Source organism: Coregonus clupeaformis, chromosome 13, assembly GCF_020615455.1.
Source record: "Coregonus clupeaformis isolate EN_2021a chromosome 13, ASM2061545v1, whole genome shotgun sequence".
In the NCBI taxonomy this organism is placed as follows: domain Eukaryota; kingdom Metazoa; phylum Chordata; class Actinopteri; order Salmoniformes; family Salmonidae; genus Coregonus; species Coregonus clupeaformis.
The window spans coordinates 48,348,699-48,364,252 of NC_059204.1; the positions used below are offsets into that span (position 1 = coordinate 48,348,699).

The following is a 15,554-nucleotide window of genomic DNA, read 5'->3' on the forward strand; positions in this document are numbered from 1 at the left end:
CCTACAGTGGGGGAAAAAAGTATTTAGTCAGCCACCAATTGTGCAAGTTCTCCCACTTAAAAAGATGAGAGAGGCCTGTAATTTTCATCATAGGTACACATCAACTATGACAGACAAAATGAGAAAAAAAATCCAGAAAATCACACTGTAGGATTTTTAATGAATTTATTTGCAAATTATGGTGGAAAATAAGTATTTGGTCAATAACAAAAGTTTCTCAATACTTTGTTATATACCCTTTGTTGGCAATGACACAGGTCAAACGTTTTCTGTAAGTCTTCACAAGGTTTTCACACACTGTTGCTGGTATTTTGGCCCATTCCTCCATGCAGATCTCCTCTAGAGCAGTGATGTTTTGGGGCTGTCGCTGGGCAACACAGACTTTCAACTCCCTCCAAAGATTTTCTATGGGGGTTGAGATCTGGAGACTGGCTAGGCCACTCCAGGACCTTGAAATGCTTCTTACGAAGCCACTCCTTCGTTGCCCGGGCGGTGTGTTTGGGATCATTGTCATGATGAAAGACCCAGCCACGTTTCATCTTCAATGCCCTTGCTGATGGAAGTAGGTTTTCACTCAAAATCTCACGATACATAGCCCCATTCATTCTTTCCTTTACACGGATCAGTCGTCCTGGTCCCTTTGCAGAAAAACAGCCCCAAAGCATGATGTTTCCACCCCCATGCTTCACAGTAGGTATGGTGTTCTTTGGATGCAACTCAGCATTCTTTGTCCTCCAAACACGACGAGTTGAGTTTTTACCAAAAAGTTATATTTTGGTTTCATCTGACCATAAGACGTTCTCCCAATCTTCTTCTGGATCATCCAAATGCACTCTAGCAAACTTCAGACGGGCCTGGACATGTACTGGCTTAAGCAGGGGGACACGTCTTGCACTGCAGGATTTGAGTCCCTGGCGGCGTAGTGTGTTACTGATGGTAGGCTTTGTTACTTTGGTCCCAGCTCTCTGCAGGTCATTCACTAGGTCCCCCGTGTGGTTCTGGGATTTTTGCTCACCGTTCTTGTGATCATTTTGACCCCACGGGGTGAGATCTTGCGTGGAGCCCCAGATCGAGGGAGATTATCAGTGGTCTTGTATGTCTTCCATTTCCTAATAATTGCTCCCACAGTTGATTTCTTCAAACCAAGCTGCTTACCTATTGCAGATGCAGTCTTCCCAGCCTGGTGCAGGTCTACAATTTTGTTTCTGGTGTCTTTTGACAGCTCTTTGGTCTTGGCCATAGTGGAGTTTGGAGTGTGACTGTTTGAGGTTGTGGACAGGTGTCTTTTATACTGATAACAAGTTCAAACAGGTGCCATTAATACAGGTAACGAGTGGAGGACAGAGGAGCCTCTTAAAGAAGAAGTTACAGGTCTGTGAGAGCCAGAAATCTTGCTTGTTTGTAGGTGACCAAATACTTATTTTCCACCATAATTTGCAAATAAATTCAGGATTTTTTTTCTCAATTTGTCTGTCATAATTGACGTGTACCTATGATGAAAATTACAGGCCTCTCTCATCTTTTTAAGTGGGAGAACTTGCACAATTGGTGGCTGACTAAATACTTTTTTTCCCCACTGTACATGTCATGATGCGTTGCAGTTGCACCTTGATGAAGTACAGCCTTTGAACTGAAACCCTTTTGCACTCTCTTTTCCCTTAGCAGGGGGTGTAATAAGTAACTTTCCCTCTACATTAACTTGTGCTTCTCTACAGCCATAACAAAGGATCAGGTTTGCTCAAAGTGGAAAGTGGCTACCAGGATCAACGTGTATTGGTACACTCCTATTTTGGCTTGTGGAAGTTACAGATCTTGAATTATTAAGGATAGTACTTTATAGTGTTAATTTCTCAGCAGTTCATGTGCAGTATAATGTTGAAAATGTATGTGTTTTCTTATGACCATGTTTCATTAGAAATAGCTGTTGAAAGATAAATCAGTTTACCTCATTCAAATGAAAATCAGGGGAAATCAAATGCGTACATGATGTTGTCTCGTTGAAGCAGGATGGGCCAGGTACGAATCAGACCACATCTCCTCTTCTTTATTTGACAGCATGTTATGACTACCTTGGCTACAGTCAAGAGTCTGCATGTGCAGCTCTTCATTATTCCTTATCCATACACACAGAATCCTTCATTTTAAGTTGATTGAGTACACATCTTCGTTTACCAAAACCATCGTAGGGGCATAATGATAGGTGAGAGGTGAATGAGCCAATAGTAAACTTGGTGTGATAGTTGTTTCTGGTCATTAAGTCATGTATTTGTCTCAGAGGAGTAGTAATATGTTATCAGTATCACTGTTGCTCTGGCCAAGGTTGTATGTTTCTCTGTCATTTTCTGTTTGATCTTTGGTCACTGACTCTTGATAAGAAAGATGTTGTGCATTATTTTCATTTATACAAGATGTTAAAAGCCTTCCAAGTTAGTAAACTATCAAGTTCTCAGAAAATGACATTTATGTAGACAGATTTTATGGGTCTGAAATAACATGGATAGTTTTCATAAAGAAGATATTAGGAGTAATTACACTGACTGGGAATACAGATTTGCATCTGTTGGTCACAGATACCTTTAAAAAAAGGTAGGGATGTGACTCAGAAAACCAGTCAGTATCTGGTGTAACCACCATTTGTGTCATGCAGCGCGACACATCTTCTTCGCATAGAGTTGATCAGGCTGTTGATTGTGGCCTGTGGAATGTTGTCCCACTCCTCTTCAATGGCTGTGCGAAGTTGCTGGATATTGGCGGGAATTGGAACATGCTGTCGATCCAGAGCATCCCAAACATTCTCAATGGATGACATGTCTGGTGAGTATGCAGGGCTTCGAAGAATTGGGACATTTTCAGCTTCCAGGAATTGTGTACAGATCCTTGCGACATGGGGCCGTGCATTATCATGCTGAAACATGAGGCGATGGCGTGGATGAATGGCACGACAATGGGCCTCAGGATCTCGTCACGGTATCTCTGTTCATTCAAATTGCCGTCGATAAAATGCAATTGTGTTCGTTGTCCATAGCTTATGCCTGCTCATACCATAACCCCACCGCCACCATGGGACACTCTGTTCATAATGTTGACATCAGAAAACCGCTGGTGGCTGGTCTCAGACAAACGCGCAGGTGAAGAAGCCAGATGTGGAGGTCCTGGGATCTTTTATTTCTGGGATCTTTTATTTCAGATCATGAAACATGGGACCAACACTTTACATGTTGTGTTTATATTGTTGTTCAGTATATAATAAAGCTCTCTCACACAGCCAGGACATGCTTTATTGAGATCAGTAATTGTTACCTCCGTGTGTTTGAATTCATAGCTACATTATGCAATCAGTAACAGTGTTTGGAATCCATAGATATGGGCTGTTTCACATTCCATGGATCTATCCTAACTACAGGCTTATTCACTGTGAATTCCTTGATGCCTACCTCTCATCACTGTTAAGCAGTGCTTTGCTAGGAATAGGCTGGAATAGGCTGTTGTTCACATTTCTATAGTGTCTGATGCTGCTCAGTAGCATGTGTTTGGTAGTTTCTGTAGCATTATGCACTTTTTATGATTGAGGGGTCCTCTTCATCAGATTTATGTCATCACTAGATTAAAACCATTTGGGCTAGGATCTGTTAATTCCACCCATGGTTCCATACTATATGCCAGCTACCTGGAGAGTTTTGCTTTGAAGTGCTGTGTGCTATTAGTCTTACTATTGGTAGAGACTGCCTGTAGTGTGTGGACTTCAACTTCCATCACATTCTAGAAGGAAAATGTGTAGCCTAATGCATAAAATGTGCATAGAACATTTGGGCTTTTTTTCAGAAGTGAATATTGACCAAACTTATGACACTGCTGTCTTCATATGAAACTTTCTGAGCTTTAGGACTGGCAGGGAGTGTAATATAATTGCTGGTGACATCCGCTAAAGATCCTAACCACAAGATGGATTTGTAATTTGAAACAGTTTTTGCACCATAGGGAGCTGTTCAACAATACCGTCTTCTGCTGTATTATGGATGAAGAAAAGTGACACTGAGGAAGTAAATCATTTCTATCCACCATTCACCCCATAAGGAACATCGTAACGAGCATAAAATGATAGGTTTTGTCTCATGTCCACTCTTTAATGTGGAAATATGCAGTTCCTACAACAACAAAAAGCAGTCACCTCTGCACTGTTTTTCAGCTCTGAGATTGGGTTGGTTAAATGTAACCACTCTCAAATGTATAGATAGAGCTATGGATGCAAGGACTGACTCACACTTATAGTTTTAACCATGTTTTGAGGTTATACAGTGTTTGTTTACAATTACAAAATGTATATTTTGGGTTCTGATAGGGAATCAGTTGAACTAAGCTCATGAGGCATTCATAAGTCATATTCTTCAAAAATCAATGGGTATCATACATATATATATATATATATATATATATATATATATATATATAAGAGTAACGATTAGTATGAGCAAGAATCGCTTTTCAGAACAAGCCCAGCATGAAAACATGGTCTGTTGAGATCTAAAGTCTATTTTTAAGCAGCAGTTGGGATGTGTCGCTAGTGTTTCTCTTATTGTAATGGAGAATGTGATGATTTTGGACAAGGGGATATTTTCTCTTCCATTAATGGGGTTTTATTATGCCTCCTCAAACGAAGCCAGCACTCTACTGCTGATTCTCTAACACATGGGCCAGTTGTAATACATTTAAATCAAACCTTTTCCTGGTTTTAGATGTTCCCTGTCTGTCATCTTCAAACTTTTTGTATCATTTACTGTAGCTCGACAGTCTCCTGAACGGATCATTTTATAATATGTGTAATAATGTCATTTAGCAAGCGCTTTTATCCAAAGCGACTTACAGTCATGCGTGCATACATTTTATGTACGGGTGGTCCCAGGAATAAAATCCACTATCTTGGCGTTGCAAGCACCATGCTCTACCAACTGAGCTACAGAGGACCAATCATTAGAAGCAGGTTTATATAGCAATAAAATCAGGGTGCTCGTCTTGGAGGAATAAGTTAAATCTTCAAGTGACAAATCATTTCGCTTGTTGCTAAACACACTTTCAACTTTAACTGTAATACCAATCACTGTTGTCAATGTCAACTGTTATCCATTTGTCCAATGAGGAGGACATATCCTCATTTAATGGCAGGGAGTCTTCGATTTGTGTCCCAGCCAAAATAGAAGAGGCTGGAGTTGTGATTTACTGTTTAGCGTTGTTTTTATGTGCAGTTCCTAAAGGCAGGACTAGGATCAGAGACACATAACTGGAAACGGATGCTCCCTCGCTGTCTCTACAGACCCAAGAGATTGTCTAAGATAAAACATATCCCTTACCATAACTCTCAATAACTCTATTATTCTCTGTAGATAATATTGCGCTATGACAACATTTTGTATCAGACATTCTCCCTTAATATGTACTCTCATCAATTGCTTTTTGTTTTTGTATCAGACTTGTTCTTAATATATTTACCTCTAGGGCAATCTAGAATTAAGCTTTAAAAGATACTGGTTTGTTTGAATGTTCTGCCAGGTTGATTGTTCTGCCAAAGTTAATGTGCATGTGGATTTAGCCAGTTCCATACAACACACAATCTTGGCCCAGAAAAAAAGCTCCTTCCTGTGTTGGCCATTTCTGCTATAGGTTTACTTTGGGTCCATCCTGTAGCTACACTGTGGCATCTTAAGATGTGGATAAGCACCACTAATCCACGTCTGGTCTGAATTTGATACTAAGTGAATGGGGGTGTCGACCCCAGTTATTTCTCATTCCTCCTCCTTTTCACACCCTCAGCACAGTATAAGCTCTTTTGTGGTGTAAAAAAATGTAAGAAGCTAACACGTACCACCTGCTAAAGTAATGTCCATGCAATTCATTATAAATTCCCTCTATTCGTGTGAGCATTCCAGTACTGCTAAGGCTTTTAATCCAACACTGGTAGAGGTGTGGGTCTTTGGCACAATGTATGGTACCTGGTGATTGAAGTTCCCTATTAAGATAGTGTTTGCACCCTCTTCTCTCCCCCTTTCTACTGGACCTCTTCCATACCTAATAAAGATCATGAGAGAGTCAGCTACCAAAATGACTTTCAAAAAGGACATTCTTTGTGTTCACTACAGTTACTCTAATTATAGCCATATCAGGGAAACATCACGTGCTTTATGATCTTTTTTGGTGACGATGGGTAGAGTTAAACCACATTTGTCCTGCTGTGCGCTCTTTTCTCTGGAACAGTTGGCCTTGACATTTGTATTTAAATCTCTTGCTCGATGTTGATTGTGATTAGTTCTGAAGAGGGGCAACATCACGCACACAAAGTTTAGTGTACACACCACATGTTCTCCCTTTAATAGGATTTACATGGAATGTAGTGTCATGATATTTCAGCAGACAGACAGAAGGCAGAGAGGGTTCACTCACCATATATCTACAATAGGACTCTAGTTTTAAAAGATGTAGGCCTATCCTCCTGTATACTGACAATAATAGTGTGGAACACTGATTATTTGTCTAGTGCCTAAATAGGCATGCAAATTGTACATGTTGAATTTGTTGAATAAAACAAAGAGGACATTCACGTTAATATTTAAATGTTAATTCAAATTTTTTTTGTTCAGTTCTGCTAAGTTGTGAATTGAGTCCAAGGAACCGTCCCATTGGTAAAAGTTATACTGAGCTCACGTCATCTGAGAGTAGCTATCCTCCCCCTGCACGTGAGCTGCAGCGATTGCTAAAACAATATGATCTTAGTACAGTATGCTCTTATTAATACCATACTTGTCATTTGTTCTTGAGCTCTCATACCTTGCATGTGTTTGACTATGACTCTTGGGCCAGTGCGTCAGGGTGAATGCATGTTGAACATGTTATCTGTGGAGAGTGTGGGTCAGGTGGTCTTGTTTGATCTGGGTGGACTGTATAATGGCTGCAGTCCCTGATCCATGTGGCGGTTAACGATACGAGGAGGCATCCAACTACGTATGGCCTGGCTTCGGAGGGATAAGTCCACACAGCCACCAGCAAATACAATCCAGAGGGAGAGGAGTTGAACAGCACATTGAAGCTCTACACTCATCACTCTCTTATTTTGACTCACAGTTTCCCTCTACGAGCCATAACACATTTTAATAGGTTGATAAAATGCATGCAATATATCGATAAAAAACCCAGGTGATTCCAAAGCTTTGATCGTATCTCAAATCCTACTCATTATCCATGGCTGCCCGGCTTTGACTTGTCTGAATTGAAACTCTGGCGGAAGAGCTTTTCCTCATCATGTCTGGTCAGGTCACTAGTGTGTTTGCAGATAGGACTCTAAACATTGTTCTTATGTATCAGAGAGGCTGCACTGGACTCTCATTAGAGCAGGTTGCTATGCGCTGTTGACAGACACCATTACTTATTTGGCTTGCATGTGATGTCACTGTTGGCCGGGCTGGGGTCTTCCTGCAGATGCAGCCAGGGGAAAGCTGAGGGGACACGTACGTGTGTGTGTTCCCCGGTCGCTGCTGTCAGGAATAGCCCTTTTCCCAGCCCTTTTCCCAGCCCCCTTATCTTCAGGGTTTACACGCCAGGGGAAGCTTCCACACTCATCCCTGAGCCTGTCTTCATGAATGGGAAACAGAAAGGCCATTTTTCTCACGCTGAGTCTCTGATATTGACTATGTCTATCAGCCTCCTAGATTCTCTCCCTCATCAGTTAGTGATCTGTAAACCCATTGTCATAGCATCAGTTTTGGCAGGTCATGTTCACCATCTCCTCCTATCTCTACACACAAATGATACTCTGTAATGGAAGAACCTTATCGGACTTGTACAAACATGATCACTTCCTGACTAGTTCAGATATCTGAGAAGTAAACAGATCATTCCTCACTGGAAGCTGTATACTGTAAGTTGCACACTATGAAATAGGGATGTTTCTTGAAGCTGTAACCCCAAACTGTGGTGACAACAAAAGACAGGGGATGTGTTCAAATTAAAGGGAAATGATTTTAATTCAATTCAGTTGTTGTACTTTAAAACAAATCATTTGTTGAATGGCAAATATAGGCAACCCGTATGTTAAATGAGTAAACTAACAAACAGACGAATAAATAACGTCTGTTCCTCTGTCATCCTTCTAGGGCCTCCAGGAAAACGGGGAAGGCTGGGAAGGCGAGGCGACCCTGGTAAATATTCTCTATTTTTTCTATGTTCCCTCAGTGTTTTCAGTGCTTATCTTCCTCAGCAGTGTGTGTTAATGGGGATGTTTATTTATTATTTCAAACCTTGCTTACATTTATATACGATCACATATATCTCTCTATTATGTGTGGGAATGCTTTGGAACAGATTTCTAAAACTAAAATCACTTGTAGCTGACTTAGTCTTTTATGTCCAACAATAAAAAACATATATATATACTGTATTAATATAATTATTTTTTTCTCCGAAAAATTACCCACGGGCTAGTTGGGAAACCCTGGGGTAGAGTGTATAAAAGAGACCAACACATCTGAGTGAACTGTACAGTACCTCCCTACAGTCCCTGGTTGCAGCCAGCCATGGGAGGTTTGACAGTGTGCAGCTGCAGGCTCCTTGGGTGAATGACTTTTCACCCTGCCAGTATCGCCTGCCTGGCTAGCCTCACTTCTCTCTGTTTCATCTGAAGAAATCCATCCATTCTCAGGAATAATTATACACAGACCTCTGTATGGATGGGAACGTATGTTTTTGGTTTCACATTGTTTGTTGGAATGAAGCCATATGTCTCCTGACTGGTGAAACTGAACGTTTTTTAAACGTTCTGAGAACAGAAGTGAAAATGTCTCCTGTTCTGGGAAAGTTTATTTTCAGGTTGCAGGGAGGTACTGAGAACATTTTACTCTGGTTCCTTGAAAGTTTTCCTGGGAGGTTTTATTAACGCTCTGAGAACGGAAATTATATGTTATTTTGAGGTGCTTGAATTACTTCCTTAAAACTTTCACTGAATGTTTCAATAAGAAAATCCAAGCACAGATAGGACACATGGACATTCATTTCCTTCTGCATCAGTGAGATTCAAACATATAATCTTATTTTCTCTATCCTTGGAATTAGTCCACTACGCCACAAGGTTGGAGCTAGCATGCCGTGTTTTTTTACGCATAAAAAGCTGTTCATTTTAGTCTATTCAAACAGATCCCATTTCAAAGGAAACAAGCACTCATTAAGATCAGGTGTGACCGATTAATGCCAACACACCTGAACACACTTAGCAAAATAGAGGATAGAGAGAGTTGTGTTGATGCTGAGAACGAATGGATATGTTTTTAAATAACATTCTTAGAACGTTCTCTAAATGTTAAACGTTTTCTTGTAGTTTTTATGGAACGTTTTCTTCATGTTCTGAGAGTGGAATGTATGTTTTTAAATAACATTCTTAGAACGTTCTCTGAACGTTACTAACGTTTTCTTGTGTTTTTTATGGAAAGTGTGCTTAACGTTCTTGGAACAATTTTGAGAACATAACTTTAAATAAAACCATGAGGAAACCTTTAGGAAACATTATGCTAAAGTACTGAAATTCCCACAGAAGAATGTTGTTTCTTAACGTTCTTGGAACAATTTGAGAAAATTACTTTAAATAGAACCATGAGGAAACCTGTAGGAAACGTTATGCTTAAGTACTGAAATTCTCACAGAAGAACATTGATTCTTAACGTTCTCTGAACTATTTGAGAACATTCCAGATTATTTGAAAACATAATATTACTGCTGGCAGGCAGCACTGCTGCAAAAACGATGTTGGCTCTTAGATGGCAATCACCTCACTCTCTCCCCAGTGGATACAGTTACTATTAGAAATTATAACAGTAGAATTATCAACAGTGAGAATAAATGGTGCTAGTCAAGGAACGATTGAGGCCTTTGGTGACTGACAAGCAAACCTAGTCACTAGGAAGGGTGGAAAACATGGTTTCTGGGTGGGGGGGCAGGCGGGAGGTGGGTGGTTGGATGGGTGGGGTTGGGATAATGGGATGTGAGGCTGGGAGTGTAGGCTCACTTCTTTTTGTTTATTTTCCTTTACATACTAAATGTATTATTACTTTTTAAATCTATAATATGGTCATAATGATCAATACTTTGTATTCATGTACCTTTTTTTAAATAAAATTGATTGGCAGCCCACAGGTAAATACAAGCTGAATATAAAATTAAATGAAAATTGACATTAAATGTAACCATGTTCAAGGTTTAAGGAAATGTTCTGTTGAAGTAGTAAAATAGCAAGTAAATAACATTTTTTTGTCAAGTTCCTTAAATGTGCTGAGAATTCTCCAAAGCCAAGCAACTATCCTGCAGAACGTTTTGGGAAGGTTGTATGCAAAATGAGCTCAGGACAACCACGCTCTCACCAAACTCTAAGAAACATATGGTTATCAGAACGTTATGCGCTAGCTCCGGGCGGAATGCAAATATCCACTACTAGAATTGGGTTCTTTCTTATCACATCCTTTTTTAATAGTGTGTAGTTCAATTTTCTTGGAATGTTCTTTAACATTTACCATATAAAGAATTGTGTCAATTTTGACCTTTTTTCTGTGGATATGAAACATGGTGGACCCATACAACCCTTATCACAGCATCCTTAGCCAGAATTCACAGGTAATTTATTAGCTGGCAGTGTGTCATCAGGCTGTAAGGGGAGGCTCACTAACTGCTCCCCTGGGCTCCAGCAATGTGACCAGCAGTTCAAATATTAGAAAAGCATGGAAAGGAATTCCAATATGATGTCACCTTTCTGTTGATAATAGATCAGGCCATTTCCATGTAAAAGGACCTTCGGAAAGAATTCAGACCCCTTGACTTTTTCAACATTTTGTTAGGTTACAGCCTTATTCTAAAATTGATTAAATTGTTTTTTCCCTCATCAATCTACACACAAGTTATGAAAAACAAAAAAAGTTGATTAAAAAAATGCTCTGAAAAACACTTCAAAACAATAACATATGTATAATATTTACAGAGCTCTCTGCATAGGCTACCTCACGGCGACATGGCAACCACGGAACCAAGTACAGTTTAGTACAGTACAAGTACAGTACAGTAGAGCACACTAGAGTAGAATACAGTATAATGTACTATATTGTACGGTACTATAGTGAACTCTACTCTACTGTGCTCTGCTGTTCTGTGCTGTGCTGTACTGTACTGTGCTCTACTGTACTCTACTGGGATGCCCAAACTTGTGAAACATAGACGTCTATGATTGGTTCAGACCAAATCTGGTCTCGTTTGAGGCAAGGGAGCTCAATAGAATAATAGCTCATGTGTAGAATAATGCCCAAACATGCAAAGGAGCATATTGCATTGTTCTACCTTTGTGTACCTATTCAGGATACAACACAATGAATACATCACATATCCATAATTATGCATTTCTGTTTAGTATAGATCAGGAACCCATGATGTCATTCTGTTACCGTCATTCTGTTATCAGGTGTTAATCCACTTCACTTACTGTAGTTTAATAACCAACAAAAAAATGTTTTAACTCAAGGTGTCATATCATAGCTCACACCCGATTGTTTCTGCAGACATCTTTGAATCTTCATTCAGAGTAGATAATGAGTTTTTGGAAAACTTAGTCACATAAAAAACTGATGGAGATTTTATCGTCATTTTGTTACAAAACTTTACATTTGCACTGCTCTTCAAGAAAATTGGTTTTTGTAAAATCGGAGTCACAGCGTCATTCTGTTACTATGGAATTTCCCATCACAGACCTGAGCAAGGGATGGGGAGTTAGTTAGCATGTAGACAAGGTGACTTCAGTGTTAAAGGCAGAGCCTTTATAAGACTTGGCTATAATTTTTTTTGCCTATTTCACAATTTCCAACTATTTACAGTGCTATGAAAAAGTATTTGCCCCCTTTCTAATTTTCTCTACTTTTGCATATTTGTGATACTGAATATTATCAGATCTTCAACCAAAACCTAATATTAGATAAAGGGAACATAAGTGAACAAATCATTCATTATTATAATAATTATTTCATAAACAAAGTTATGCAACACCCAATTCTCCTGAACTGCTCGTTTCAAGTCCTGCCACAACATCTCAATTGGGATTAGGTCTGGACTTTGACTAGGCCATTCCAAAACTTCCAATTTGTTGCTTTTTAGCAATTTTCATGTAGACTTGATTGTGTGTTTTGGATCATTGTCTTGCTGCATGACCCAGCTGTGCTTCAGCTTCAGCTCACAGACGGATGGTCTGACATTTTCCTGTAGAATTATCTGATACAGAGCAGAATTCATGGTTCCTTCTATTAAGGCAAGTCGTCCAGGTCCTGAGGCAGCAAACATCCCCAAACCATCGCACCACCACCACCATGCTTGACCTTTGGTATGATGTTCTTACTGTGGAATGCAGTGTTTGGTTTTCGTCAGGCATAATGGGACCCATTCGTCCAAAAAGTTGACTCGAGTTTGCCAAAAAGCACCTGGATGATCATCATGACTCTTGGAAGAACGTTCTATGGACAGATGATTCAAAAGTATAACTTTTTGGACGACATGGTTCCAGTAATGCCTGGCGAAAACCAAACTCTGCATTCCACAGTAAGAACATCATACCAAAGGTCAAGCATGGTGGTGGTGGTGTGATGGTTTGGGGATGCTTTACTGCCTCAGGACCTGGACGACTTGCCTTAATAGAAGGAACCATGAATTCTGCTCTGTATCAGAGAATTCTACAGGAGAATGTCAAACCACCCGTCTGTGAGCTGAAGCTGAAGCGCAGCTGGGTCAAGCAGCAAGACAATGATCCAAAACACACAATCAAGTCTACATGAAAATTGCTAAAAAGCAACAAATTGGAAGTTTTGGAATGGCCTAGACAAAGTCCATACCTAATCCCAATTGAGATGTTGTGGCAGGACTTGAAACGAGCAGTTCATGCTTGAAAACCCACACGTCACTGAGTTAAAGCAGTTCTGCATGGAAGAGTGGGCCAAAATTCCTCCACAGCGACGTGAGAGACTGATCAACAACTACAGGAAGCATTTGGTTGGAGTCATTGCAGCTAAAGGTGGCACAACCAGTTATTGAGTGTAAGGGGGCAATTACTTTTTCACACAGGGGAATTGGGTGTTGCATAACTTTGTTTATGAAATAAATATGTAATTGTTGTGTTATTTGTTCACTATTGTTCCCTTTATCTAATATTAGGTTTTGGTTGAAGGTCTGATAACATTCAATATCACAAATATGCAAAAGTAGAGAAAATTAGAAAGGAGGCAAATACTTTTTCATAGCGCTGTACATTAACATGTGATCAGAAAAAGATGCACAATAACTTTTCATCCTATGATAATCAAAACACCTTATTTGAAAATACCAGAAGAAAAATTCCCAAATAATCCAGAACCCCTTGCCAGTGTTACACATTTCCCTTGATGACTTAGCAAGGTTTTAGTGCAAATGTCGGAACTTCCCAAAAATAGTGTACTCATCTTCTCAGCTATGATATGGAAATGAATGTGCCCTAGAGAGAAGATAGTAGAAATCTAGACTACACCACAACAGAGATCTGTAATCCCGACAGTAGCCTTTACTCCACGTCTGGTGCCCAAATGTGGATCACAGACAAAGCTCATCCATGATGTATAGTGGTGGGTGGCGTTGGAGGTAAATCACATGGCTCATGTGGCTCTGGAGGGCCTCTGCCCAGGTGGTCTGAAGAGGAGCATCTCATCTCATCAGTACATTCTCACATCCTGGCCCAAGGTTCTGGCCTGCCTATATCTGGCATCCATTCTCTACCTGTCAGTTCTGCCCTAGATAGTGTAGAACACGCATGCAGTTAGGGGGATGGAGAGGATTGGTGCCACTTTGTTTTCTGTGTGATGGCTGCTGCGGTGGGGGGTTGAGTAAGGTTACTCCACTGGCTCCACAACACCCCCAGCTCAGCGACGTACGTCTCCATAAAAAGCAGCCTTCTGGCTTCTGTCTAGTGACCTGACTCCACTCCACTTCACTCCCTGACCCAGCAGGGTTCCTCCTGGCCTGGCTGGGATCCTCATCCTCTGCTCTGGATCCCTTTCTCTCTTGAACCCTTTCTCTCTGGATCCCTTTCCCTCTCACCATGACAGCGAGAGGACTGGCAGAAGATGTCACTTGTTAAATCCACTTCAATCAATGTAGATGAAGGGGAGGAGACCGGTTAAATATGTATTTTTAAGCATTGAGAAAATTGAGACATGGGATTGTGTATGTGTGCCATTCAGAGGGTGAATGGGCAAGTCAAAAGATTTAAGTGCCTTTTAACGGGGTATGGTAGTAGGTGCCAGGCGAACTGGTTTGAGTATGTCAAGAACTGCAACGCTGCTGGGTTTTCCGCGCTCTACAGTTACATTGGCCTCGACATGGGCCAGCATCCCTGTGGAATGCTTTCGACACCTTGTAGAGTCCATGCCCTGACGAATTGAGTCTGTTCTGAGGGCAAAAAGGCATGCAACTCAATATTAGGAAGGTGTTCATAATGGTTTGTACACTCCGTGTATCTGTGCCATTATGGCAATATCCATGCTAAAACGGGGTATTCATCTAGAAATCCTTTATCTATCTCTATGGTTGCTCGCTCTAGTGTTCCTGACTCCTGGCAGGCTAGAACACACACCACACTGGTGAAAACAGAGGAATTAGCATTGTCCAACTAGTATATGTGATTCATCATGTCAGTAGGGGAACATTGCTATTACACAGGCCTAGATATCCTCATTGTGGTGTGTGTGTGTGTGTAAGCGTGCATGCATTTGTGTGTGTGATGCAGGACAGATACACACACAGGGAAAGAACAAAGTCAGGAGGGCAGAGCCTTCTGTAATCAAACTCATCATGCCATCATTATGTCTCGTGATTGCAATGACAGCCGAACAAACAAGGCATTATGGGAACTGAGTTTTTGTTATGACAACGACTGGTAAAAATGTGTCTAAAATGAAAGAGTAGATGTTAACCATCTTTTGTGGTGACACAGGACATACATTATCAACAGGGTTGGGCTATTATGGTCAAAAAAATCAACCTCCCACTGAGTTAGTCACAACTCCAAAGTAGAACATGAAAGTTACCAGTATTAAACTGTTCACATGTCATCATCACTAACTGTATTTATATATCCTTGTTTGTTTTCTGTTTCAGGATCTCCAGTAAGTACCATTTTCACCATGGTCATGGGGTTATAGTAGATGTGTATGTGTTTGATCTGCACTAACCTAGTGGGCTGTGCTTCAGATAAGGTAAGTGAATGAACACCTAGCACATGGGAGGCAACAGCAGGTAAATCATCAGTTTTTGCTTACTTAAAAGGATAGTTCACCCAAATTACAAAATGACACATTGGTTTCCTTACCTTGTAAGCAGTCTATGGACAAGGTATGACAGCAATCCATGCATTGGTTTTATTTCCCTGGCAGTTTCCAAATGCAAACATTTTAGCATTAGTGGCACAAATCTCATTTAAGTAATGGAACCAATATTATCATTTTTCATCCAAATCATCCGAAAGTATC

The 15,554-nt window shown here is 40.4% G+C and overlaps 1 protein-coding gene across 2 annotated transcripts in view; it reads left to right on the forward strand.

Moving 5' to 3' along the window:
• LOC121579670 (collagen alpha-1(XXIII) chain) overlaps positions 1-15,554 on the forward strand; it is a 161,905-nt gene that overhangs the window by 81,683 nt on the left and 64,668 nt on the right. For both annotated transcript variants that reach the window (XM_041894465.2, XM_041894466.2), the window contains exons 3-4: positions 8,139-8,183; positions 15,184-15,191. In XM_041894465.2, coding sequence (XP_041750399.2) covers positions 8,139-8,183; positions 15,184-15,191 — 53 coding nt within the window. The remainder of the gene's footprint in view (positions 1-8,138; positions 8,184-15,183; positions 15,192-15,554) is intronic.